Genomic DNA, 26,014 nt, shown 5'->3' with positions numbered 1-26,014 from the left:
GGTGAACGTTAAAGATCTTTCGATAAAGAATATGCAAGTTATCACTGACACCCGGGAAAAGTTTTTAAATACTGCAGGCTTCAGTACGACGTCCCGCTTGACCAACTTGTTCATGAAAGACTTTGGACAAATGTAAACAATTTGAGCCAAATCCAAAGTAATGGCAAAATGGTGCAATGCGTATGCACTTACTCAGACATGGAATTAAACAGAGAAAAATATATTTTGTTGTAGAGGATGCTAGTTATTTTTTGGATACACTGTCGAGGCTCGTATGAGAGCTAACACACACAACATACAAGGGGCGCAATAGACAAGAGAGGTGGAAGAGTGAAGAAAAAAAGTGGGGAACAGAGACAGCAGGAGATCTGTGGCATGGAGAGGGATGGGTGGGGTACACAGGGTAAACAAGATGGACACCACAGGGACTTTCAGGAAGGAAAGCAGGGAATTTGAAGGAGGTGAGTTTTAGGTTGATTAACGGGGGTAGAAAATATCGTGGTTTGGATGGGGAAGATAAGAGATGGTGGTGAACAGCTGTTATGAAGACCTGGAGGGAAGAGTGGGATTGAAGAGAGTGTGTGAGTTTGCTGCAAAGGCAGGAAAACAGAGGAATGAAAGAGTGAAGGTGAGCAGTGATTCTTGATTTTGGTAGTTTTAGCAAAAGAAGGTTGCTGGCGGACCTTGAGTGCCCTGCAGGAATATGGGGGGTACATATCTCAGAGAGAGCAAAGGGGGAGGGGAGGGAGAGGAGACGGTGGAAGACAGAAAGACCACTGACCTGCCTGCCATGAGAGAAGCCCAAAGACAGCCTCATCATGGGAGATACCAATGATCCTAAATGCCTTGGTTTCTACAGCGTGAAGCTGAGAAAGATGAGAGGCGGGAGCACCAGCCCAGAGGAGAGAGCAGTACTCCAGCAGGCTGTGGACAAAAGCTTTGTATGTGGTCAGGAATTGCATGCATGTGAACACCATACATTAATGTTTTAAGAAACCTCACCTTCATTTTGTGTAATACGGCCAGTCGAGGCAGGGCCTCGGACGTGGATCATGCCGCATCGGCTGGGCATCTCGTCCTCATTGGGATATTCACATGCATTGTAGTAATCAACAGAATGCACAATGCGCAGGTACAAGATAAGCCTGTCCAAAACCTAAAGGAACAAGAGCGAGAATTGCTTTTCAATACATGTCGCCTACCGGTCCCAATGAATGTTCATTAACTTGGGTGGTGTATAATGGCGCGTTCCATTGCCAAAAAATAATAGAGACACAGGGATTTGGAGCAAAGAACCAGAGAATGAATAACTGAACAAAATTTTGAAATGTGACACTCCGAGTATATGGTAAAGTCGTGGGCAGCTGAGGTGTCAGTGAAGTCATAAAATTTGATGTGGAGTGTACTGCTGGGAAGTATCAGACTTCATCGGTGATATATCATCACCTTAGGACAAGCTAAAGCATTAAGGCACATTCCAGGAGCATCAATCCATGTGAAATCAACCAATTTTAATGGATATCCCATGTGACCACTTACAACCATACACACAGCTTGTGTTACCTAGATAATCCCAACACGTGTCTTTTTTTGATACCTTAGGTTTCGCAGATGCTACAGGTTCTAGCCCCCATTAAATGTGACATTGTTGAGGTTTAGAAGAACTTGCTGATGACTTGCATATTGGAAATCCCAGTGAAACACAGTGAGATTGCTTATGTGATCTACAGAAAGCTACTTGTAAACATCACATGCAATCTATGTTTAACATTAATACAAAGTTATTAAGCAGTTCAGCAACTTTGATGGAAAAAACCTCATGTTTTTGATGCTGCAGCTGCTGTGGCATATACAGGTTTGACTGTGTGGCATATACAGGCATATACAAAAGTTGACAAAAAAATGGAAACACCTGGGTAAATGAGGGACACCATGCAACGGCTTCTACACAGGTGTGGCCCACGTGTTAATTAAGCAAATAACATCCCAGCATGCTTAGGGTCATGTATAAAAATGCTGCACAGGCCTGGTTGCCTATAATTATGGCTGGCGTGGTTGCAAGAGGAGACCCCCCTTGCCCCCATTCACATGTGGTCACCCAATGGTTTGAGAAGCATGACTGATGACACTGATGTTAACCATATGTTATGGCCTTCTCAGTCACCAGATCTGAACCCAATCAAGCATTTATGGGATATTCTGGAACGACACCGGAGACAGCGTTTCCCACCTCCATCAAACAGGTGAGTTGATCGACTTACTCGTCAAACTTTCTTTACATCGGTGTTTCCATTATTTTGTCCACTACCTGTATATGCATAATTTTTGTTAATTATCTCTTCAAAATACCAACAGGATTAGAACAGCACCAAGCAATGCTGGGTACCCATGCTCGTATCTAATAAGAAACATTTTATTTGCCTTCGGGTGCCCCCAAACTCGATCCACAATGTCCAAACACAAGGAGTTTGGTGACAAGATTTGGGGTTTTCCATGAAAAATGTACAGGTATAGATAATACATACCAATTTCCTTTTGTATCAATTGGGTATTGTCAGGTGACAACCATTAGTCAATTCCACATGTCCAACTACCCCAGCAATCAAGGTCACTTCTCAGGTGGACATTGGTAAGAAAACCCACAGAGCCGATTTTTTTTTTTTTACCCCAAAACAGCTACCTTCAGGAGTTTCTCATCACGTTCTAAAGGCATGTCAGTGTTTCCATCCTGCTCAGAATCACCCTGGATGGTGTTTCCCAGAAGCTCATCCTCCTCCGCACTCACTTCCTCGATCAAATAGTCTGTAATGTTCTTCAGAACGGGGTTCTGGGAGGAAAATGCCTGCAGAAAGGGTAACAACACCTGCAATTACTAAAGGCAGCAGTAATTAGGATGTGGATAATAAACCTTAGGAAACCGAGTTAGTCTCAAGGGGAATTGTCACGTCATTCTTGGATTGCTTTAAAACCGCAGATGGCTCAACAAAAATGTTTCAGGGATGGGGTAATCTGCCTGCCCCGCTCTATCGATTCCAATTTCAAAGAATAGCTTTGATCATCAGAACGTCCCAAACTGCAATGGTACTAGCTCTGGCAAGTGCACAGCGATTCAGATATGAGGTCTGGTTAGGTAATCTGAATGTGGGATCAATGGAGGGGAGAGGAGTCAAAGTGGTAGAGATGATGCAGAGGAGGAGGTTGGAAGTGTTGTGTGATCAGGAGACCAGATGGAAAGGGGAGGTGAGGGCATTGGTAGGAGGTTACAAGTTGTTTCACACAGGAGGGCATGGAAGAAGAAATGGCATTGGAAGAGATCAGCAAGAAGGTGGTCAAAGTGGAAAGATTAGAGGGATTGATAGTTATGGCATGGTTGGTGATACGGAGGCAAAAGGTGTGTGTTATGTCGATATATGGACCACAGCCAGAAAAGATTGAGGCAGAGAAGGAGTTCAGCAACACACTGGAGAGGACGATGGGAATGGTTGAGATGGAGGTTTTGCTGTTCATTGTGGGAGACTTCAACATGCATGTGGGAGTAGCAGAGCCAGGTGAAGAGGAATGAGCTTTATACATTTGGATGGGGAACGAGGAATAGAGAGGGTCGAAAGCTGATGGAGCTGGTGGCGATAAATGTTTTTCTTCCCGAAGCAGGACAACCACAAGATTACTTTCAGGAGTGGACAGCACAAAACGGAACTGGATTTGTTGGTAGTTAGAAAGCAACAGGTGGATGATCAAGGAATGTAAGGCAGTGGTGGGAGAGCATGTCACCATCCACCACAAGCCTGTGGTGTTTGTTGTACACATGCAGAAAAGGAAGGAAATAAAGAGCAGGGGTCAGAAGATGACAAAGTGGATGACAATGTCACTGAAGAGTACAGTTATCGGGTGAGGGCCAAGCATGAGGAACTTAGCGAAGAAGCCGAAGGTTTGGATGGGAAGAAGTCATTGGGGAAAATGAAGAAATTTTATGTGAAAGAACATCAGAAAAGGGTACATCTTCAAGGAATAGAAACCAGGTATGGTGGACAGATTAAGTAGTGAAGGAAGTCAGCAAGGAGGAGGAGGTTTGGAATTGGACAGAGAAGTTCAAGGATAAAGGGGGACAAGCGGGTGCAGAGTTGATGCCCTTGTATGGGCAAAAGAAAGCATTAAGGAGATAGGGATAAGGCTAGGAATGATTTGGAAGCAGGGATGTACAGCAAGTTAGAAGAGGATGGTACGAAGAAGGTGATCTATAAATTGGCTTGTGACAGGGGTGGGGACGGTAAGGACGTGAAGTGGGGGACGGTAATTAAGGGGGGTGAAGGGAAGCTAGTGACAGAGAGGGGGCAGTATTGAAGGTATGGGAAGGCTATTTCAAGGAGCTGTTGAACAAGGAGCAAGCAACAGCAAGCTGGAGCTACTGTGTTATGTAGAGGGGAAAGAGGAATTAGTGGAGATCACAGAGCAGGAGGGGTGGACAGCATGAAAGAAGATGAAGGTACGACCTCCAGGCATTGATGAGGTACGTACAGAGATGCTAGTTTCAGTGGGAGAAGTTGGAGTCAGTTGGACAAAGAGGCTGTTGAATAGATTATGAGAGAGGGTTAGATTCCGGAAGATTGGAGGACAGGGATAATTTTGCCAACGTGGAAAAGAAAGGATGATGTACAGGAGCTGGGGAGGTACAGAGGCATTACTCTTCCAAGTCAGGCCATTAAGCTAATGGAGAGGATTCTGAACAGGAGGATCAGGAAGTGTGTGGAGAGGGAGATGGGCAAAGAACAACTGGGGTGAACCTACGATACTGTCTGGAGAAAGATGGTGATGGCGACACTGAGATGGATGAGTGCCAGAAGCAGAAGTTAAGTTGGTGGAAGGGATGTACAAGGGAATGAAGGGAAGAGTTTTCGTTGGTCCTAGGATGCCGGATGAGTTCAGCATGAACATCGGTTGAGGCAGGAAAGCACTCTCAGCCCACTCATATTTATCATGGTGATGGAGCTGGTACATAGGAAGGTAAAAATGAAGGGTATTCTGGGGAAGAAGTTTTATGTGGACGATTTAGCTGTTATGGCGGACAGTAAGCAGGAGATGCAGGAGGTATTAGGGGAGTGGAAAGGGGAATTCTAGAAACATGGATTGAAGATGAGTATGGAGAAGAATGCGGTAATGTGGGTCAGGCAGAAGAGAAAGGAAATTAGTATCAGGTTAGAGGGGTAGGAGATCAGACAGGGAAGCAGGTTTGAGCTTCTTGGAGGAAAAGTGATGGAGGATGGTAGTTTGGAGGCATGAGTGCAGATCAGGATACAAGTGAGTGTGAATGCATGGAGGAGTATGGAGGGATTGATGGCAGACAGAAAGATATCAAGAGAATTGAAAGGGAAAGTTCCAGTGTCTTGTGTAATGCTGGCCTACCTTTACAGTCTAGAAAGGGTGGCACTGACAGAGAGATGACAGAGGCTGTAGGTTTCTGAGAACAACTGGGTCAGGAGGATTGTGGGAGTGAAGAGGTTGGATAGAAGGAGGATGGATGATCTGAAGAATGAGATTGGTGTGCAGATAAGCTTGACAGGGAGATTGGTAGAAAGCTGTGAAGTGAGCTGGACAATTGGTATGGATGAAGGAGGAGAGAATGGCAGAGAAAGCGGACAGGTTGAGGGAGCAAGGCATAAGGAAAATAGGTAGGCCATGGTTGAAATGGTAAGATTGTGTGAGGAGGGATATTAATATGGTGGGGGTGTTTGGAGAGTCGAGAGAGTTGGCTGAGGACAGAGGGAAGTGGAGGAGTATCATGCTCAAGGCAGGGCAGAAGCTTGGTGCAATTCAGCCTCACCCCTTATAAAGGGAAGTGAGGAAGAAGAAGATTATCCACAGTCTTGAATCATAACCGGGGGGTGGTGGCAACTGAATTGAGGGTTTGAGCATATTTTGACCAGTAACTAAATCCGACTCCGACATCATTCGTTATTCGACGACGACAACAACGCATTTTGCTCGATTGCCAGAGTCAGCCTGATAGCCAATGTGGTGGTGTACGTGACCTAATCACATCAAGTGCACAAAGTCTTGATAGATGAGAATTCCATTCATGTGGCAATGCATAACTAAAGAGTTTATTTGAAAAAACTGACTTTCATAGTTGGTCTTGATGAGGAAATGGTAAAATCTATGAGGAATGGGATTTTCACAAACACTATTTTTCATGGTTATGCTGACATTTGGCATTTCTGGAACTTTGAGTTTGGGGCTGAAATATTTTTTTGGGGTGTCATTTTTATCCTCAAACCGATTTCTAAAATTCCTCTCAAATAAAATTTGACCGCAAAGATAAAAATTTAACAGGTTTCCAAAAGATGTAAAAGACATTTTAAAAAGAATGCAGCACATCATGTTTCAGGGACATGATGAATGGTAAATGAACAAATGATTCATTCAATGTCCAATGGAGGAACCAGAAAACAAAGCCGAGATCGAACGTTCTTGCAGTCCCACCTGCACAAGGTCACCGTCCTTGCCAATCTGGGCGCCAGTCCACAGCTGTGCTTTCTGATCCAGCGCCTGGATGAGCTTTGCGCTCAGGCGGATGTCATTGCGCACGACCGGACGGTGCTGCGTCACAGTCGACGCGCTGCGCACGCGCCGTGCCAGGTCACGGTTCACCACGGGGCTCAGCTCGCAGTCTCGAAGCTGTGCGTGAGTATGTAGACATACATATCCCATTGAATAAACAGAATTACGATTCCATATTCTTTTCTTGTATATTCTCCACCAGGAAGTTTGCCACGTGTTTACCCTTTAAGCATCCCGTCGGAAGACCAAGTGAAAATCATGTGAAATAGCCTTTGCAGGGATCATACGGGCAATTTCCAGTCTGTCACATTTTGTCACGTCACACAAAAATCGTTTTGTCACCTATATTTTGGAGTTTTAGACGCACAGATTGGACAAGCCAGGATCACTTTTTAACATTCTTTTAATTCCAAACAACTCAACATTCTCGTAATTCCACATCGCTCATTCTGTAATACCGGGGTACCAGTCCATCGGAAAGCTAGGGAGGAAAGTGCTATTTCTTTTTCTTCAGGTTATTCAGTTCTTTATTGGCCCCATCTAGCATTTTTTGGCATTCTGGACGGTAGCATTCGCAGCCGCAACTTTGGTGACTAAGTTCTCAGATTCTCCCTTCACTGCATTATCGAGCATCGTCATGCCCTCCACCAACAATGCTTCAGCCCGCCTTTTCTTGGCCAGAATTTGACCCTCCTGCTGAGAATCGTTCGGAGCAGCTGCTTCCGCTGGTCGTTTTGTGGCCCGTCTATCCCGTTCAATTCGCGTCATATACGCCGACCTTGCTTTCCGAGTGTTTGATATCAGTTCCTCCGAATAAGGCAGCATCTGTGGTTCGTTATCAAATCTCTTCATATCTGAATTTCCTGTCCGCAGTCCATTGATGTGAGGCATAGTGAGCCAGGTGCGATGAGATGTGAGCAATAGTTTGTTCTTACTGAACCCCCTCTCAATATCGGCATTGCCATGATTCAATGTGAGGGCTATCCAAACCAATGTCATCAGATTGGCGTATTTCAACTGACCACTAGGTCTTTTCATATTGCCGACTCTGTACCAGTACACATCAACTCTTCCATTGACATTTCCCGCATTGGCGTCGGTGTTGTCCTCATCCGAATCTTCGTCTTCGGAAGTGCTGACCTGTGGATTATCAGTGTACCAGTCTTCCGGTATGCTCTTGCTCGAGTACTCCAACCACTCATCAGATGCTGCATCAATTTTATCTCTCGAGAACAATTTGATGCCAACGGCAACGCGCTTGATGGCTTGCTTAGCTGATTCTGACTGCCGAGCTAAAGGATGAAGAATTTGTAGGTCATGCAAGAGCTGGTTGTCCATTGGGAATGTTTTGAGGAGTTTACCGATCGCCTCTGAATAAAACAGTTTGGCTCTCTTGAAGAAATCCAGATAACTCCCCTCGGATATCCTTTTGGATTCTCTCATGGCTTTTATCTCCCATGAAGCCGCTTCTCCGATGTTCACTTTTGGAAGCCAGACATCGCGATTCGTTAGATCGATGCTTCCAAGTTGCTTTCTAGTCTTTCGACCAATAGCTCCTTCGGTCAGGGTGCGTCGCAGCAGCGATAGGATCAGTGTGTTAATTTCATCGTAGAGAATGTGGATGAGCGGGCCCTCGCTCTGTATCAACTTATTGAAACGGTTGAACATGGACAGGATGGATTTCATGAATAGCAGTTCACACTTGAGAAGATTGTTACTCAAAACACCGCAGATCCTCTTGATTCTGTCGTTCTCCCTTTCTTTGTCAGTAAGAGTTCTGAGAAAATACTCTGTCAAAGCCGGAAGTTGCTCCATCAGTCTTTCTGTGACGTCTTCCATCGCGAAGACACATGGTGGAGAAAGACATGTCCTTTAATGCCCTTGGATTTCTGCACAGCCTCGTCTTCTCTCCTAGCAGCTGAGTATTTGAAAAGATAGAATACGTCAATACCTATAGATTCGATCTCAGAGCCAAATTTTTTGAATGCACTCGAAAAGGCGTTGTGGCTTTTGTGCAAGTTGCACGTGCCAATATTGATCATTTTCGGATTGATCTCTTCCATAGCCTTTTTCTGCAGAGATTTCATGACATTCGGTCCATCGGAGGAAATTTGCAACAACTTGTCATGGTACAGACCGCTGAGAGATCGAACAATGTTGTCCTTGAGTTTAGTAGCATCAGCATGACCCATCTCAAATGACTCCAGATGTTCTACACGAACACGATCACTCTTTGCTGGCCAGTAACGGATGATCACATCGAACTGTCTCCAATGTTTAGCAGTTGTTGCCTCATCAGCCTGAATACTGTATGCTGGAGCAAAGTTCCTAATTTCATTTTCAATTAGAGTATGCATATACGGCCCCATTCCATACGAAACTATGTACGCTGTCTTGTCTGAAGCGCATTGGAACTCCTTCGTGATCTTCGGGTCAGGAAACATGCGAGGAAACAGAGCGATCATAGAATCTGAGAGTCTAAAGGACAAATTATTCACTGAAACATTGGCACACCACATTGTTTCCGCATAGGTCACATTGTTATTTAAGCTCCGCTTTTGCCAGTCTTCCCGTCCATCGTCAGCACCCGCGCTGCCACTAGCAAAACAGGTCTGTATATTCCTCTGCGTATCCACTAGTCGCTTCAATTTTCGATCATCACCCAAATTGTTTTGTCTTCGCTTGATATGTGTACCAGTCTTGGAATGACGGATAAGCTGGTCCATCCCCCTCTGAGCAATGCTCACGATCTCCTGACAAAGAAGACAGCGGATGGAGTGATTGTCGTGGGGTTTCGCCCAGATTTGTATTGGGTCTTGATTGGAGTCCTCCCCATCCAACATGGACATTTTGAAGGCGGTGTTCCTTTTACTCATGATCGACAGCTGAAAAAAAACAAACCCTCGTGAGGCCTGACAAAATAATTATATGTGGTGACTGTGGTCATATAGTGTACTTCAACCACAAATGAAGTGTAGCACCCATAATAATGTTCAGCAATTATTGTTCAATCGATATGTTCTTTCGTGTTATTGATGAAAAACATCAGTCTGGGCGTTGTTGTGCAGAAATTAACGAAACATGTTAGCAGCAGACTAACATCGTCTAATAAAGCAAATTCTGAGCACAAAACATCATTGGAATTCAAGGACCACAAAAATGCTCCTAATTTCATAATGCATCTCTATTTCCTGCTTTGTACTATTACTAGGTAATGTCCCCACTTTTCGAGGACGACCGTTCCATCTAAAGCCCTTACACACGTAGGCTGGAACCGAGACTAGACGGTCGTCCAATTTCGGTCCCAGATTAATCTGAGCAATTTTATGTTGTGGTCCTTAATTTCCATGCATTTGGCATCAGACATCTAACATACATGTTTTTAGTCCAGGAATCTGCACAACAAGCGCAAATGTTCAGCATCGAATGGCAGGAGGCGTAGTGATGAAATAGCTGCGGGGCTGACGGTCAGGTCTCTAATTAACATGGTTACATACAGCATCGTACATCACTCTTGTCCAGTTTGATATCATTCCTTTCTAAAAAGGAATACTTGTAACCAAGAACCCTTTTAGATCCCGGAGTTTCCCGTTCCAGTGGAAGCAAAAAGTATTATTAACTGAACAGTGTTAATGCAAAGAAGTCTGCGGTATAAGTGATAAACAAAGCGCAAAAATGAACAAAACTTGACGTGAGAATGTGTGTTGATCTTACCTCTCACTGTGCTGATGGTGACCACTGATAAAAAGTTTGCTCTAGAAGGATAGTCATCGTGATATATCTGGTACAACGCTGGCGCGAACAAAACTTTCTTGTCAAATTTGCCACAATTCTCTCAACACTGTCACATGAACACCTAGTTTGTCACATTTTGTCACATAAAATCTGTTTTGTCACAGAATGTCGCAGTTTTTATGGCTTTTGTCAAATGTCACAAAATGTCACACCGTATGATCCCTGCCTTTGGTGCACATTTATACACACACACTTTCTTTGACTGAAAAAATAAAAGACTGTAGTTCAAAATGAACACACATTATTCCGGAATCACAAGTTCAAAAGATGGGAATTTTACCCTGATATTCTGCAAGCTCCAGCAGATTTCCTTAATGTTGACGTTTCGCTCAAACGTGACCCAAGCTCTCCGGTAAAACCTTAGAAGGAATCACAAAGGAACATGGTCAACTACTACCACAGTCAGGTTCCTAACATGATCACACCTCTTCAGTCGAATGGTGACTGAACTGCTGCACCACACCCATCACCATAAACTAAAGCCAGAATATACACGTACACACACAAACACTTGTGTCTGTTCCTCAGAAATTCAATCATCGATTGAACAGTAATGGCTATTCCTGAAACATTATATATTAACATTTAAAGGATGGTGCAGTGGCAACTGATGTTGCCAATTATACCATTTCTACAACACCCTGCACACAACTTATCTTAATTGCAAATGTTAAACCAGTTGTTTACCTAAAGCAAGAACCAGATTAACTACGAAGCAATTGACAAATTTTCCAACTACCCAGATCATGAGCTGGGCTCTGTTCTTTATCGAGGTTTTGACCCTTTCTGTCTGAACCTCTCCAAACTGTGGGTCCACAACCTTGGCCGTGGGTCCCCATCAGTAGATCCACAGCCTAAGCTGCGTCCAGTCAGTCAACCTGGCTATTCAACCTCACTAACCAAACTTTTTTGCTGTTTTAATGTAGTGTTAAGTTATGTGCTATCTGTAGTTGCGACAACTGTTCTGACTGTTTCACATGCAACTGTACCATCGAAGAGCTACCTTGGAACGTTGCTGTCCAAGGAAGGTGTTCCTGCAATATGGAATGGAAATGCATCTAGTTTGTTGGTGTGAAATTTATGATTATTAATGTCGGTTTTTAATTATCAAAAAAAATAAAAATGAGACCGAGAAGCAAGTTTGGTTTTCCTGATATTTTATTCTAGCACTTTTGGATATATCATGAAGCTGATCAAATATAACCCCATCAATAACTGCCAGTCAACCATAGGGAGATCTGAAGATGGTTCCGAACCCTCTCAGAGATGTTAGTTTATTACTGCTCAAGATATGGACCGATCAGACTCGTATGTGTGCAGGAACAAATTTGAAAAGTTAGGTGGTGGTAGGGGGAAAGGTGGAACCCAAAATCCATGGGTATCTCCTTACACCATCTGCTTGAGCATTCTGTTGCAACATAAAAAGTAGCCATTGTGTGTACGTACACTGGCCGGACAGAAAGGTGCGCGCGCGTGCACGCACGCATGCACACACGCACACACACACACACACACACACGAGATGCCTCGTTGAATACCTGCCATCAGGTTGAGGTTCCGACAGAGCGACGCGAATGAAGCCAGGGTACTGCCGACAAAGCTGTGCACAAAAGATGCATCCGTTACAAGGCAAAAACAAAACCAATCCACAAGTTTAATAAACGAAACATTCATGCAATCATTGAGCAATTCTGTCACGACTGAATTCAACTTGTTACATTTGAAAAAGATACATTTTGTGTACCACCGTTCATTTCAAAAGGAGATGCACCTGTTTGTGATGTAAATATGCAATCGCACTTTTTCAAAGATCCAAAATATTTCCCTCAAAAGTTAGGATCATCTCCTCTTTTCTCGACACAACCCATTAGCTAACAGAGGTGTGAAATTGTTTTCATGTACCAATGTTACTCGAAAAGAGTAAACTTATTGAGTTGTATTTAACATTTGGAAGAACTTGCCAATTTTCATTGGTGTGAAAAGTCGCTGGAAAGGATGTAATACAGGTGAACGATGTAGAGTATAAGAAGAAGCAAAATCAATCCAGTAGTTCGCAAAACTGCCAGCCAGTCAGAACAATCGAGGTGTTGATTCCTCCCTGACTCTCACAAGCATCGCCAGCTACGGTACTTCCAGGGTCATGAATATTAATGAGATGGTTTGTGCATATTATTACCTCCACCACCGAAGGTGGAAGGAGGTTATGCTTGTACGCCTGTCTGTGTGTTTGTTTCTTTGTCTGGTTTGTTTGTTTGTTTATGTGTGGGATATTTCAAAAAGTTGTGGACAGATTCGGATGAAATTGGGTGTGTGACAAGGATGAACTCTTTCGATTTTGGTGAAGATCTGGATCCGGATCCGACTGCTAGAATTTTAAAAGTGATTCTTCACCATTGAGAGATAGGGCTATATATATTGTTACGGCTGTGGAAATTCGCAATACATCATAAAGGGTCCTCAGGTGCGATATATTGATAAGTTCATGTGTAGTTAGCCCACACCTGTTGTTTAGAGGGAATATGTGTGATTCATCCGGGCTGCGACGTTTTGAGTTAGCCATTTTTCTTTCTCTATTGTTATTTTGGACCATTAAGCCGCCAACAACTCAAACACCACCACCTTTGTCTCTTTACCTCCACAACTCCATCCCGCAAACATCGCTTCACCACCATTCCCAAACGACGCCCGCCAACCACCAAACCACCACAGCAAACCCCCCACCACCTTCGCCTTTCTCCTTCCACAACCAGACCCCACCGCACGTCGTACTGTCCGAAGCCGTTTGGTGATTGCTGCCGAACGCAACAAGCCAAGAGTGCAATGGATGCCTTTACGGGAGAGAAATTCGGATCAGGAAGGCTTCACGCCCCTTTTCCTCCGTCCAATGGGCGAGCGTCGGGCGGTATGGCCCCGCCTCCAAGCGCGATGAATGTGGATTCTTTACGGGAGAGAAATTCGGATCAGGAAGGCTTCACGCCCCTTTTCCTCCGTCCAATGGGCGAGCGTGGGGTGGTATGGCCCCGCCTCTAAGCGCCATGAATGTGGATTCTTTACGGGAGAGGAAATCGGATCAAAAGAGGCTCACGCCCCTTTTTGCCACACCAATGGCTGAACAGAGGGTGGCGTGGCCCCGCCTCCAATCACGTTTTGATCCTAAAATCTGCATACAGGCTCCTCCCCCCGTCTATAAAAGACGCGAGTCTGTGTGAAACTGAGAGTAGTAGTGTGGGGGTCGCTTTTCTCGTCGTTGGTGTCGTCTCGTCTCGTCGCTGGAATCGAGCCACCTTCGCTCTCACAAGCGACCAAGCCAGCCAGCCATTCCCCTCGCTTGACCCTGAGCATCAACAATTCCCCCTTCCCATCCGCGCTGAGATAGTAACGGTGTTGTTTGTTGTCAACGGACCCACGGCCAAGGTTGTGGACCCACGGTTTGGAGAGGTTCAGACAGAAAGGGTCAAAACCCCATATTCTGAGCATGGACTTTTCATGCTCTCTTTCACCCTGCGCATTACATTACAACCCTAACCCTAACAGGCGAGGCAGGCGGACATTGGCAGGCTTCGGAAACAATTGGAGGAAGAATGGAAAAAAAAGTTAGAAGAGTAAAAACGGAAACACAATTTGGAAGTAGAGCAACTAAAGGAAGAGGTAAGATCAGGCAATCAGGACAAAGAAAGCCTGGAAAGAACAATAGAAAGAAATAAGAAATGGCATGGAAAACTAGAAGAGAAGGTAAAAAGAGACCGGGAAGATAAGGAACAATTGAAAAAAAAAGCAAAGTTGGAGTATACGGAGATGAGAAAGGAAAGGGATGAGATGAGCAAGAAAAGGGATGAAATAAGTAAGGAGGAACAGAGACAGAGAGAGGAAAAATGGAAAAAAAGTTTATGAGATACTGGAACATGAAAACAAAGAGACAGAATTACAAAACGAGCTGAGGACGTTGAAAGAGGAAAGAACGACAGCGGAGAATGAAACATTAAGAAACCACACTGTACAGATCGAACAGTTAGAAGCCAAAGCAAAGTCGGAGTGTGTGGAGATGAGGACATAATTAGAAAAGAAAGCTTCTGAGTTACAGAAACACCAAAACAGAGACGGAATTACAAAACGAGTTGAGGATGGTGAAAGAAGAAAGAACGACAGCAAAAAATGAAACGTTAAGGAACCACACTGTACAGATCGAACAGCTGGAAGCGAAGGTCAGAGTAAAGAATGAGATGCAAGAAAGAGTAATGATGGAAGAACGAATGAGACAGGAGAAAGAAATCAGTCAATTGAAGGAAATAACGAGATTGCAGAATGAGGAACAAGAGAGACAGTGGAATAAAAAACTGAAAGAGTATGAATTTGAAACTGAACGACAAAAGAAAAAAAATAGGTTGGAGTACGAGGAGAAGGTGAAGGAGTAAGGAATGAAGCAGGAAGGAGAAATCAGTCAATTGAAGGAGACAACGAGATTGGAGAGGGAAGAACAAGAAGAACAATGGGATAGAAAACAAAAAGAACATGAAGCTGAGGTTGACCAATTGAAAGAAAAGGCAAGGCTGGAGTACGAGGAGATAGTGAGAGAATGAAACACAGGAAGGAAATGAGCCAATTGAAAGAAACAATGAGATTGGAAAATGAAGAGCAGGAGGAACAGTGGGAGAGAAAAAAAAACTATACGAGTTTGAAATTGAACAACTAAAACGGAGAGCAAGATTGGAGTCAACGAAGATTGAGAAGCTCCAGAGGGAGAACGAACAGCTAATGGGGTGCAGAGAGGAAGAACGACTCAGATGGGAAGGAAAAAGGAGCCAGAAAGAAACAGAAAAAAATAGAGAAGAGACTGCACGGTAAGGACGAGGTTGGGGACGAGCACACACACATTGAGGTAGTGGAGGACCATGAGGGGGAGCTGGCGGACTGTTTAGGGACCTGGTGCGAGCAGCTGGATGGCCTCCTTCGGGAACAGAGGGAGACACTATTCTCCCTTGAAGCTGATCTCTACCAGGTGGGTTCGGTCATGCTTCACGAGGTGGAGGGGATGAGTGAGGTGAACGAGTGCACGCAGAGCTTGGGGGGTATAGAGGCCCCGGGAACCCTTGTGGGGACACGATTCGCCAGTGTATTTACGAGTGTGGTCCCGGTGTGTGTGGTGAAAGGTGTGAGTGCGCCCCGTGTGTGAGTGGTGTGGTCACGAGTGTGCCGGGGTGTGTGCTTTCCAGCACTCCAGGTGTGGGTGGAAGCCAGTGTATGAGTGAGACACCACGCATGAGTGTCACCGCGTGTGTGAGTGGTATGGTACACGTTAGTGAAGCACGGTGTGTGAGAGACAGCATGTGAGAGGTCGCTGTATGTAAGGGAGATGACTGTGGGCATGAGTGAACATGCAGCTGCGTCTCCCGGTGTGAATGTAATGGAGTGGTGTATGAGCGTCGTAACACGCAGGTGTGCGTGGATGGAATAGAGACGACGATGGTGACGGATGGACAAAGGCCGAGTCGCGGCCATAGCTGTTTTGGGGACCGCGCCGGGTTTACCCAGCAGCGAGCGCGAGGTTCGGGCCGTGCAACGCACGAGGCCGTCACATGCGTGCCTGCGGGAGTGAAACCCGGTCCAGAAACGCCAGCGGTGAATGTTGCTGATCCCGCGGACGGACAAAAGCTAGGCGAGGACAACGGATTTGGACCGGATGGGTTCTCCACGCGAGCGTGTGTGTGAAGCTCTGACGAGCAGAGCATACGTGTTCGTGTGGGGAGCCCCTCGAAACGCGAGGCTTGTTTTTTTTTTGTAATGCGCAGGGTGACGTCATGGCTGCACATATGGTTGGAATCCGGCAGGAGGGTGAATCCCTGCCGGATGGTACTGTCCAAGAGGGACGAGGTGTGTGAACAGATGCCATGACGTCACGGAGAGTAGAGCGCAGGTTGCGAGTTGCCGCGCTGGTGCTGCGCGGGGGAAAAAAAAAAAAAGCAAGCTTCGCTTCGGGTGAACAGGATACCCTGGGCAAGGGGTGGAAGATCCCCTTGGCCTGGGCACAGGATACAACTAGTTAGGGGGAAGGGTTAGCTTAGCTAGACCGGCTTCATGGGGCTGGGGTAAGTCCTCATGGGGCCCGTGGAATGGATTAGGTAGAGGTATGTGAGTTGAGATTTTAGTTGGAAAAATGACATTTTGAGGACAATGACTGACAATGAGTGTGTAGTGGGGACGTAGCTTAGCTATGTAGGTTAAAAGGAACGTGCTGTAGTGTAAGGGATGACGAGGGAGCACGAGGTAGTTAGGGGATGTAGTGAGCAGGATGGCAGGATTCAGCAATGTGTGAGTTGAGAAGTGTGGAATGGGAAATGTACCTGGTGAGTGAGTGAGGCCAGCAGGTCTGTGTGAATGGAGTGAAGGTGGAATGCATGGTGCGATGAGTGATTGGGGGGAGGAGTGACTCCCGTCCAAGGGACCCCGGGGTCAGTGTGGATTGAGTTAGCTGGGTTAGTCAAATTGACAAAATGGAAGTCGTTTAGCTGTTGGTGGGGAAGTAGGCTCGATACCTATTTGGAGGGGTGCAGGATCCCTGTTGACGGGCTGGGAGCGTGCCTGCGAACGGTGAGTATCGCTGAGTGGGTACCCCGGGCACCGGGCTAGTCGGCCGCGGTAGGCCAAGGGCCCATGGGGGGCCGGGATAGTGTAGTGGGCACGGGTGTGCCCGCATGATGTGGGGACCTGGGGCGCCATTAGCCGCGTGGGCAGTGCATTGGGCACGGTCACCCAGGAAAGGGGCCCGGGGCGCCAGCCTGCCACGTGAGCGTTTCAAGGGAGTCGCCAGGGAGGGCACTCCCCGGTGTTTAGGGAGCTGGTAGGCTCGGAGGCAGTGTCGTGCCCGGGGGTGCCGTCGTTGGGGAATCGGCAGAGGGTAGTGCCTGCCAAGGGAGCCACGCGTCCCAGCCTTGAGACAGTGTGAGGGCACGGAAGGAAAATTGGGGGGCAAGGCCCAAAACTGTAAGGACACCAACACAGGCGACGGGAATCCTGGTTGTTAGAACCAATAGTTTAAGCGAGAGGCACTTGTTGAAAGCCCCGGGGTAGTTCAAAAGTTAAATGGATAGGGTAGATAGGAAGTGTACCCCTCCACACCATCCATCCCTTCACTCTCGTTGTGGGCCGCTGGACCCACTTTGGGTAAAGATCGCTGAACTCCGAGGAGGCCATCCTGAGGCTTGAGTTGGGCCTCGACACAGGACGCGAGCTCTCCCTTATTCCCCTCCGGGAAGGGAACGTAGGGGTTGAGAGTTGGCTAGGACAGGATAGGTTAGCCGAACAAAGACGATAAAGGGGGTTAGAGGACGATTTATAGTGAGGGGAAGTGAAAATAAAAAAATAAAAATAAGTTGGGGCTAAATTGGGTTTTGACAAATTAAGGGGGTGGGTATGGACAGCGACAGGCAAAGGCGATAGGTTGGGAGGGAGACAGTAGGTTGGTCCGAGCCCGCCTTCCGAGTGGCCAGCACCACCGCACTCCCTCCACCAACCTCCATCTCAAGGCAAGGTGCCGGCCGACTTCTTCTGCTGGCTGTTGCTGCAAGGCCTGTGCCGGTCGATCGTCTGCCGGCTGTTTTTACTACAAGGCCTGTGCCGGTCAGCTTCACTGCCGGCTGTTTTTGCTACAGTGGCCTTGTCATGCCATGCCTTGCGTGTCCACCTTTGCCATCCATGCCTACTGCCCTCGTCATCTTTTGCCTCCGTTCTGTTTTGCATTTCCCCGCCCCTTGTTCATTGCCATGTGCGCCAGGATCGTCGCGCAGTTTGCGAGGACTGCCCTGTTGGCAGCAACAACACGGGCCTGCAGTGGCGGCCCGTGCACCGTGTTTGCGTCCATCCATTCATCCATTCAACCATCCATCCATCCATCCGTTGTGTTCATTGCGTGTGCCACTTGAGCTGGCACGGAGACTGCGTTTGTGCAGCCGATGCACTGTTGTGGTTCACTGCGTTCATTTCAAAAGGGGAGGCCTTGGACTGCGTGTGTGCAGCCCGCCACATTCCCTGTCACCTGCATTGCCTGAGCCAGAGACTGCATGCGAGCAGCCTGGCTCCCTGCGAACTGCTTTTCTCTTTGCAGAGTCCATTGATTCTGGGCCATGGTTAGTGTAAATTTTGTAAGGTTAAGGTTAAGATGTACTGCAAATATGAGTATGCCCCCGGCATGTATGTCTTAGCGCCGCCAATTTATTTAAGTCCTCTGAATGAGTCGGTTTGTTTTGTTAGTTACTCAGCCCAGAGGTTATTTATTTTGGGGACACGAATACACTGAATGTCGCACTCAGGGATCCGAAGGTAAAACGTACTAGGGGAGAACTACACATGATGGCACATGAGAATTTGACGACTTGGAACGAGTCTGTAAAAAGGGGAGGGGGTAGTGTTACGGCTGTGGAAATTCGCAATACATCATAAAGGGTCCTCAGGTGAGATATATCGATAAGTTCATGTGTAGTTAGCCCACACCTGTTGTTTAGAGGGAATATGTGCGATTCATCCGGGCTGCGATGCTTTGAGTTAGCCATTTTTCTTTCTCTATTGTTATTTTGGACTATTAAGCCGCCAACAACTCAAACACCACCACCTTTGCCTCTTTACCTCCACAACTCCATCCCGTAAATATCGCTTCACCGCCATTCCCAAATGACGCCCGCCAACCACCAAACCACCACAGCAAACCCCCCACCACCTTCGCCTTTCTCCTTCCACAACCATCGACCCCACCACCAGTCAACACCGAATGTCGTACTGTCCGAAGCCGTTCAGTGATTGCTGCCGAATGCGGCAAGCCGCGAGTGCAATGGATGCCTTTCCGGGAGAGAAATTCGGATCAGGAAGGCTTCACGCCCCTTTTCCTCCGTCCAATGGGCGAGCGTCAGGCGGTATGGCCCTGCCTCCAAGCGCGATGAATGTGGATTCTTTACGGGAGAGGAATTCGGATCAAAAGAGGCTCACGCCCCTTTTTGCCACACCAATGGCTGAACAGAGGGTGGCATGGCCCCGCCTCCAATCGCGTTTTGATCCTAAAATCTGCATACAGGCTCCTCCCCCCGTCTATAAAAGACGCGAGTCTGTGTGAAACTGAGAGTAGTAGTGTGGGGGTCGCTTTTCTCGTCGTTGGTGTCGTCTCGTCGCTGGAATCGAGCCACCTTCGCTCTCACAAGCAACCAAGCCAGCCAGCCATTCCCCTCGCTCGACCCTGAGCATCAACAATTCCCCCCCCTCCGCCCCCCCCATCCGCGCTGAGATAATGCCGGTGGCCCCGTTCATTCCCCACCCTAACCGTGGTGCCGCCCCAACCGTGCTGGCGCGGAGCACGCCGAAGAGGGCTCACCAACCACGCCAGGGGCACAAAGTCGGGGCGCAGCTGCGCGTTCATTGCGGCTTGCCCGCCATCGCGTCATGAGGACGCGGGTAAGACCTTTTCGGTCTCGTGGACCTGACCGCTCCTCCAGGTTCCGCGCACATTTGGTCCACGGACCCGGTCTACCTCCCTGCCTATGGGGAGGTCTTTCCTGTTTATTTTGAATGCATGATGTGGCGCCGAGTCCCGACAAGTATAATTGTTTAAGTGTTGTAAATAATTATAGTCGGTAGTAGTGCTTTTGCTTTGGTTGCATTTTCCTTTTTGCTTTTCCCGCATTGATTGCATGGCTGTACATACGTGCATGTGTGTGAAATAAAAGTGCTTGCTTCTTAAACTGTATCCCGTTTCGTTGCGTCCTTTCCTCTGTTTGAAAGTTCCATCTTGCATCACGTAAGGGATTGATAGTGGGTTGAAACACCCGATAAGTAATCTGAACCGTCGAGGTCGAGGATAACTCCGCTCGGTTGTCCCTGCAGCACGGAACGAGCCGCTTAAGCAGTTCGTGTCCAAAGTCGACCTGCGGCGAGGTACGATCGCCCGGTCGACCACTCGCGCAGGTACTTAGGTAGGTCGAGTTTGGCGAGCAACCCTATCCTGCGCGGGTGGGCAATTGGCACGATCGTGGTGAGATTAAACCCCCACCCGTGACTGGCTCCTGGTGGTAGTTCCAGGAGAGTCACGAAAGAATTTTCCGTTCCGGTGGGCGACGCGTCGCGATTCGAGTTACGTGGCTGATCGCACGCCGGACGGGCCAGAATTCGTTACTATATATATATATATATATATATATATATATATATATATATATATATATATATATATATATATATATATATATATATATATATATATATATATATATATATATCACGATATCTCAAATGTATTGGGCCCGACATGTTTTCATGGATCAGGCATTGCGTGGCGGTGTGCGCGCTCTACCGAGTGCCCTTGTAGTTTGAATAAATTTATGGGATGACCTTTCAGATAAATTAGGAATGTAAATAGTTATTTTAACATGCTTGTTATCATATAGAGGTGGAGTATTTAAAACAGCTACATTTCTTGCTGGCACCATATTTTTCCTGTGCGCATCCATATTCGCACCATTTTCCTCAGATTAAACAATTTCCATCTTTAAAGCTGTCGTGTACAATTTGCGTGGCTTTACGGGAGGACTTTTGAGATTATGTAGAAAGAATGGATACATATGATTGGGATTGCAAGGGATGGATTAAACATAATTGGTGAGTGCATGTTTAATTGCTCATCCAATCTGCAAACGTTCCAGGCAATGAGTTCTGTAGTGCGTTTTAAATCAACAATGACACAATTTGTTTCAGAAAATATCACATTTTGCAAAAAAATATTCATCTCTGCAATTCAATGCTTTAAACCAGAGTAAGTCGATTCCGAGTACAAATTCTGGGAAATAAGTATGGACCTGTATGCCGAAAAATAAGATAGTTAATTAGACAAAGACACAACCTTGTACTCTTCTTCCAGCAATACGTAATTGAGTTTCTCCACCAGGAGGGTGAGCATTCGTACAATAGACAAATCTATGTATAAAAAGAGTTTCAGACAATCTCCATGGAAGACACAGGAAACATTTGAGTTCCACAATAATTGAGTTTTACATAACTCTGTTTCGGGATTTGAGTCGGCTCTGTAAATGATTTGATTGCATTCCCAGTTTTGCATAGCGGAGGAATGCTTGGATGCAAGAAAGGGATGAAAACAATTTCATATTTGCGATAAGGCTCGATGGCCCAAAGAGAATCCCAATATTACAAAATTTCCACTCCATATGAAGTATTGATTAAAGCTAACATGATTGATTAATAGCCTGGTGTTGGCGCAGTGGTTAGGGCAGCGGCTTGGGATCCAAAAGGTCCTGAGTTCAAGCCCAGTTGGGCTACTGAATTAATACACCAGGAGGTTGACTCAGCCTGTCATCCTTCCGAGGTCGGCGAAATGAGTAGCAGTGTACTGGGCCGGTGTATACCCTGGTTAAAATAGGTGCACCATATCCCTGTGTCGTAAGAGGCGACCAGGGTTGCGTCAGGAAGGGCATCCGGCGTAAAACATGTGCCAAATCACTATGCGGATCATACGGATGATCCGCTGTGGCGACCCCTAACGGGAGCAGCCGAAAGAAGAAGATGAAGTATTGATTAACAAACAAAATGCCTGATATACAACAATTAAATTGCAACAACTTCCCCAAGTAAAATGTACTGTATTGTCAAGGGAACAGGCAGACTAAAGCATGCTTGGCTGTGCATACGTACTGCAATGATCTCAGACTTGGCGATGTTTGGAGCGATGTTCCGCATGAAGAGGGAGCAGGTGCGGTGCAGGGCACGCGGCCTGGTCAGCACCTCATCCTCTTTCTCCCCCCCATACACACCATTGCCTTCGCTCGGTGCATTGTCCACTGATATATGGTAACACAAACATGACACAGTTTTGATGATAATAGAACGCGTGTCAATTTAAAGTGCATTGGATGAAGTTCTAAACTGACCGACCTGGTCCAAATTCTTCAAACTTTACAGACTCAGAGAAACAACTCCTTCAAAAAGTTCGCTCCACTGTTGTGATTTTTTTAGTTTGACAATGGACTACGTTTCAGCTCTGGAGTCTGGAGTGAAGCATAACGTTATGGAACTTGTATTTATGGGGTGGAATTTCTGACCCTTTACCAATGCCCTGCCCCACTCCCCAACCCAGCCAGTATAAGTATTAACCAGAGCATTGCAGCATTCATGTCAAAGTTAAAAGTTTATGAAACAATAAACGGATTTTAATGAAAGGTACAAAAATGAATGTACATTGTCCCTGAATGTCAATCATATCACAACCCTCTTTTGCCATTAATTGTGGGAATCAAAACAGAAACACAAGCAAAGCAAACTCAACCACACCTGCATTTTTGTTTTGACTTTGCTTGGCATCATCCGTCTCTGGTTCCGAATCAGACTTTTCCTTATCCTGGCTTTGGCTCCGATTACGTTTCTTGTTTTTATGCTGCGGAGGCAATGGAAGCAAACTCAATATGGTGGAAAGGAAAATGATTCTCACTCCAACTCAAAATGACCAAAATAAATGGGAAAGGGAGGGGGTGGAGTTGAGAGTGACAAGCAAAGAGAAGAGAGGAACACCACAATTTTTTAAAACATAAAAATAGCAGGGTTCAAAACTGATATGTCACATTACCTGTTCTTCTCCTTTCTCAGACTTCACTCCAGGATCAGCTTTTTGGACCTATTAGAAATTGAAAGGGCAAAGAGGAAAACTTTAAACAAACTTTAAGCACTCTCTCATTCTCAAAAACGCATTCTAGCAACATTCTTAATCAGGAAGAACGTCAATGCAGAGGACGAATGGAATTTTTTTTTTAAAGGACCAACTTTGCTGGAAGGGCTCGCATCCATTGCAGATTCTGAGTTTTTCCGCACGTCAGAGCCTTTAGCCCCGTCCAAAATATCCCGGCTCTCCTCTTCTGGTAAGTCCAGGCTCTGCAGGTCCACCTCCAAGCCACCTTCCATCTTTATGACAGCTATTACAGAATGCAGACGCAGTTGTGGTCAAAGAAAGAAAGACAAGGATAATGAAAGAGTTGAGACGGGCAATTCCTTTGCAGCATGTAAGCAAAGGATGCTTTGAATTACATTTCAATTATACAAGTGTAAGCAAGCATTAAACGGAATCTTTCCCAAGACTTATAAAAAAAATTAAAGGTGGTTTGTGTTGACTTGTTTGCTGTTCCCATATGAGCACTTGACTCATGATGTTTGGATCCCAGTTCAAAATCCCATATACAGTACTGTTGGTACCAAAATGGCAAATTCCATTTAATCATCTTATGATATTTGCTTATCGTGCTTGGTCCAACATGATTTTTTAACACATCTGCGATTTGAGTTTTATTTTAATTACTTCCACCACAGGTGATGGTTTCACCCCTGTCTGTCTGTTTGTCTATAAGCAGGATATCTCAAAAAGTTATGAATGGATTCAGACAAAATTTGGTGAACGAGTTGGGTGTGTGACAATGAAGACTTGATTTGATTTCGGTGAAGATCCGAAACCGGATTCGGATCCGAGAATTTTTTTAGTGATTCTTCAACATTGAGTGATTGGGCTGAAAATGATAGATAACATATGTCAAAAAGTTATGGACGAATTTGGATGAAACTTTGTGGACAGGTTGGGTGTGTGACAAGGTCGAATTCATTCGATTTTCGTGAAGATCCAGATCCGGACACGAGAATTTTTTTCAGTGATTCTTCACCATTGAGTGATAGGGCAATAGGGTGAAAAATGATACACAGCACGATATCTCAAAAGGCCCACCTTAATTAGTTGATACACATCATCACGACATTTATCAATTCAGCACGATGCAACATCGTCATCTTCAATGCATCATCGCATCAAAATTAATAACAGCACATTTGAAAAGCTAGTAATACCCGCTCCATACCGGGAGCGAAATATGAGGTTGTATCCCCTCCTTGCTCGAGGTCCTGCTTCTTCTTTGCATGATGGACAGACAGTCTCTTTTTAGTAGAAGAGATAATTAACAGCTCTGTAATTATTTTGTACCTCTGACCTGACCCTGGGTACCCCAAGCATGTATGCAAGATTTGGTGGAGATTCGCCCAGCCATTTTTGATTCCAAAATGATCAGATGTACACGCACTCATAGTTATTATCCTATATTTGTCTTGGCCAAAACATTTAAGCAAACATGATAAATTAAAGTGGTGTACACGTTTTGTTTTGTTTTAATCGGACAAATGTCATTTTCTTAAATACACCAAACGTAAACATGTGGGATCCTGCTATCATCTTTCGTAACACGCCATGTAATTAAAGGTTATCCCACGCAGTATTTAAGTGTACACTTCAATTTAAATGGATTAATGATTTTAAAGATTGTTTAAAAAAATTTGGGGTTACTTAACACGATTGAAGCAGTCTTATACTTCACCCATAACACCACCTTATTTAACATGTCAAAGTACTGCTGTAAACAGCAGGGTTTTGAAAGTACAAAGAAGATGATTTGTGTTCTAGTGTTTAAGTATACAATTCAATTTAAAATAAAATAAATTAATTAATTATTTCCAGAATTTACTGCCATTGATGCAGTGTCTATTATACCACAACATCTAACACATTACATTAGTTCTTCGTGCCTGTTGTTTGTCCTTTATGATGTCCTGAAAAACATTAAGTTTCCTGTTTGGAATGATTTTCAATTTTTTTGACTGCCAGACAGGCAGAGTAAGAAAAAATAAAAATAAAAATAAAGTAAATAATTTTTTTTTTAACGCACGTGTGTCCGAAGGAAGTGGTGCAGTTTGGCATTTCTTCTCCTGATGCTGCCCCTGTGTTAATTCAGCATCTGCACTGCTTTAAAAAATATATTTTTGATGGACGGATGGACAAAGCAAATATTGAAGCGATTGCACCACTTAAAAATTATCTCACTCCTCTCTGTGCATGTGTGACTGGGACAATTTCGGAATCAAGGTACGGTAAAACGGCAGGTGTTTTCCTATTCATGTTGAAAATGTAACACCCAATTTAAATAGGTTGCTTCTCGATCATAAATTGACATTTGTAGACAGGTACATCAGACGGACGGATGGACATGAACAACCAATTGCTTCACCCTGCTTTTCACTTAATGTGCGTGGGGTAATAAAAGTCCTTACTATAATTACGATAATTCACGGACATAACGGTGTTTGTGTGTGTGTTTGCACACGACTCCTACAGTTCTGAGCCGATTCCATGCAGACTTGTAACATAGGATCAGCATGACCCCAATCAATGTATAGAGGTTTTTTTCTTTATCTTTGCCGTGGTTATATACTTTTTTTTGGGGGGGGGGGATGAAGGGGGACACAAATTCTCCATGTAAATATGTATCGGGTAATGCCACCTCAAGGTGGGAGAGGGTATTACAAGTCTCCCTCATTTACAGTGGAGTACAGTACAGTATTCCTGTCCCCACATTTTCCAATGAAGTGAGAAGTTTTGAATTATAAACAGTAGGTATGTTTTTGCTTCATGCACGTAACCCGGGTTGTTTTATTTTTTGAGTATACAGAGCTGTCAGTTACCTATACACCGCCCAAATAAAGGTATGTGTCAGAAGGACGTGTTGCATGCTTGGAACAGATCGCCCGCAGGGCGGGTACTCTGCTCGTCTATATATAATGAAGGGAAAGAATGTTGTATGTACGTTTCATCTACTCC

At 45.4% G+C, this 26,014-nt stretch overlaps 2 protein-coding genes across 8 annotated transcripts in view; both read right to left on the bottom strand.

The window, feature by feature from the left end:
- LOC147018873 (uncharacterized) overlaps positions 1–26,014 on the bottom strand; it is a 405,228-nt gene that overhangs the window by 197,788 nt on the left and 181,426 nt on the right. The window lies entirely within an intron of this gene.
- The window catches only part of SRRT (serrate, RNA effector molecule), a 57,158-nt gene that overhangs the window by 13,659 nt on the left and 17,485 nt on the right, over positions 1–26,014 (bottom strand). For all 7 annotated transcript variants that reach the window (XM_085898989.1, XM_085898986.1, XM_085898985.1 and 4 more), the window contains 9 exons: positions 23,152–23,300; positions 22,958–23,005; positions 22,666–22,768; positions 22,030–22,175; positions 11,889–11,950; positions 10,631–10,709; positions 6,478–6,672; positions 2,681–2,842; positions 1,003–1,156 (listed from right to left, as the gene is read on the bottom strand). In XM_085898989.1, the coding sequence (XP_085755115.1) occupies positions 1,003–1,156; positions 2,681–2,842; positions 6,478–6,672; positions 10,631–10,709; positions 11,889–11,950; positions 22,030–22,175; positions 22,666–22,768; positions 22,958–23,005; positions 23,152–23,300 (1,098 nt within the window). The remainder of the gene's footprint in view (positions 1–1,002; positions 1,157–2,680; positions 2,843–6,477; positions 6,673–10,630; positions 10,710–11,888; positions 11,951–22,029; positions 22,176–22,665; positions 22,769–22,957; positions 23,006–23,151; positions 23,301–26,014) is intronic.

This window comes from Eptatretus burgeri, chromosome 10 (assembly GCF_056783735.1).
Source record: "Eptatretus burgeri isolate ZD-2024b chromosome 10, Ebu_testis_v1, whole genome shotgun sequence".
Taxonomy (NCBI): Eukaryota; Metazoa; Chordata; class Myxini; order Myxiniformes; family Myxinidae; genus Eptatretus; species Eptatretus burgeri.
The sequence above is the reverse complement of the archived record's forward strand: the minus strand, read 5'-3'. Positions and strand labels throughout refer to the sequence as shown.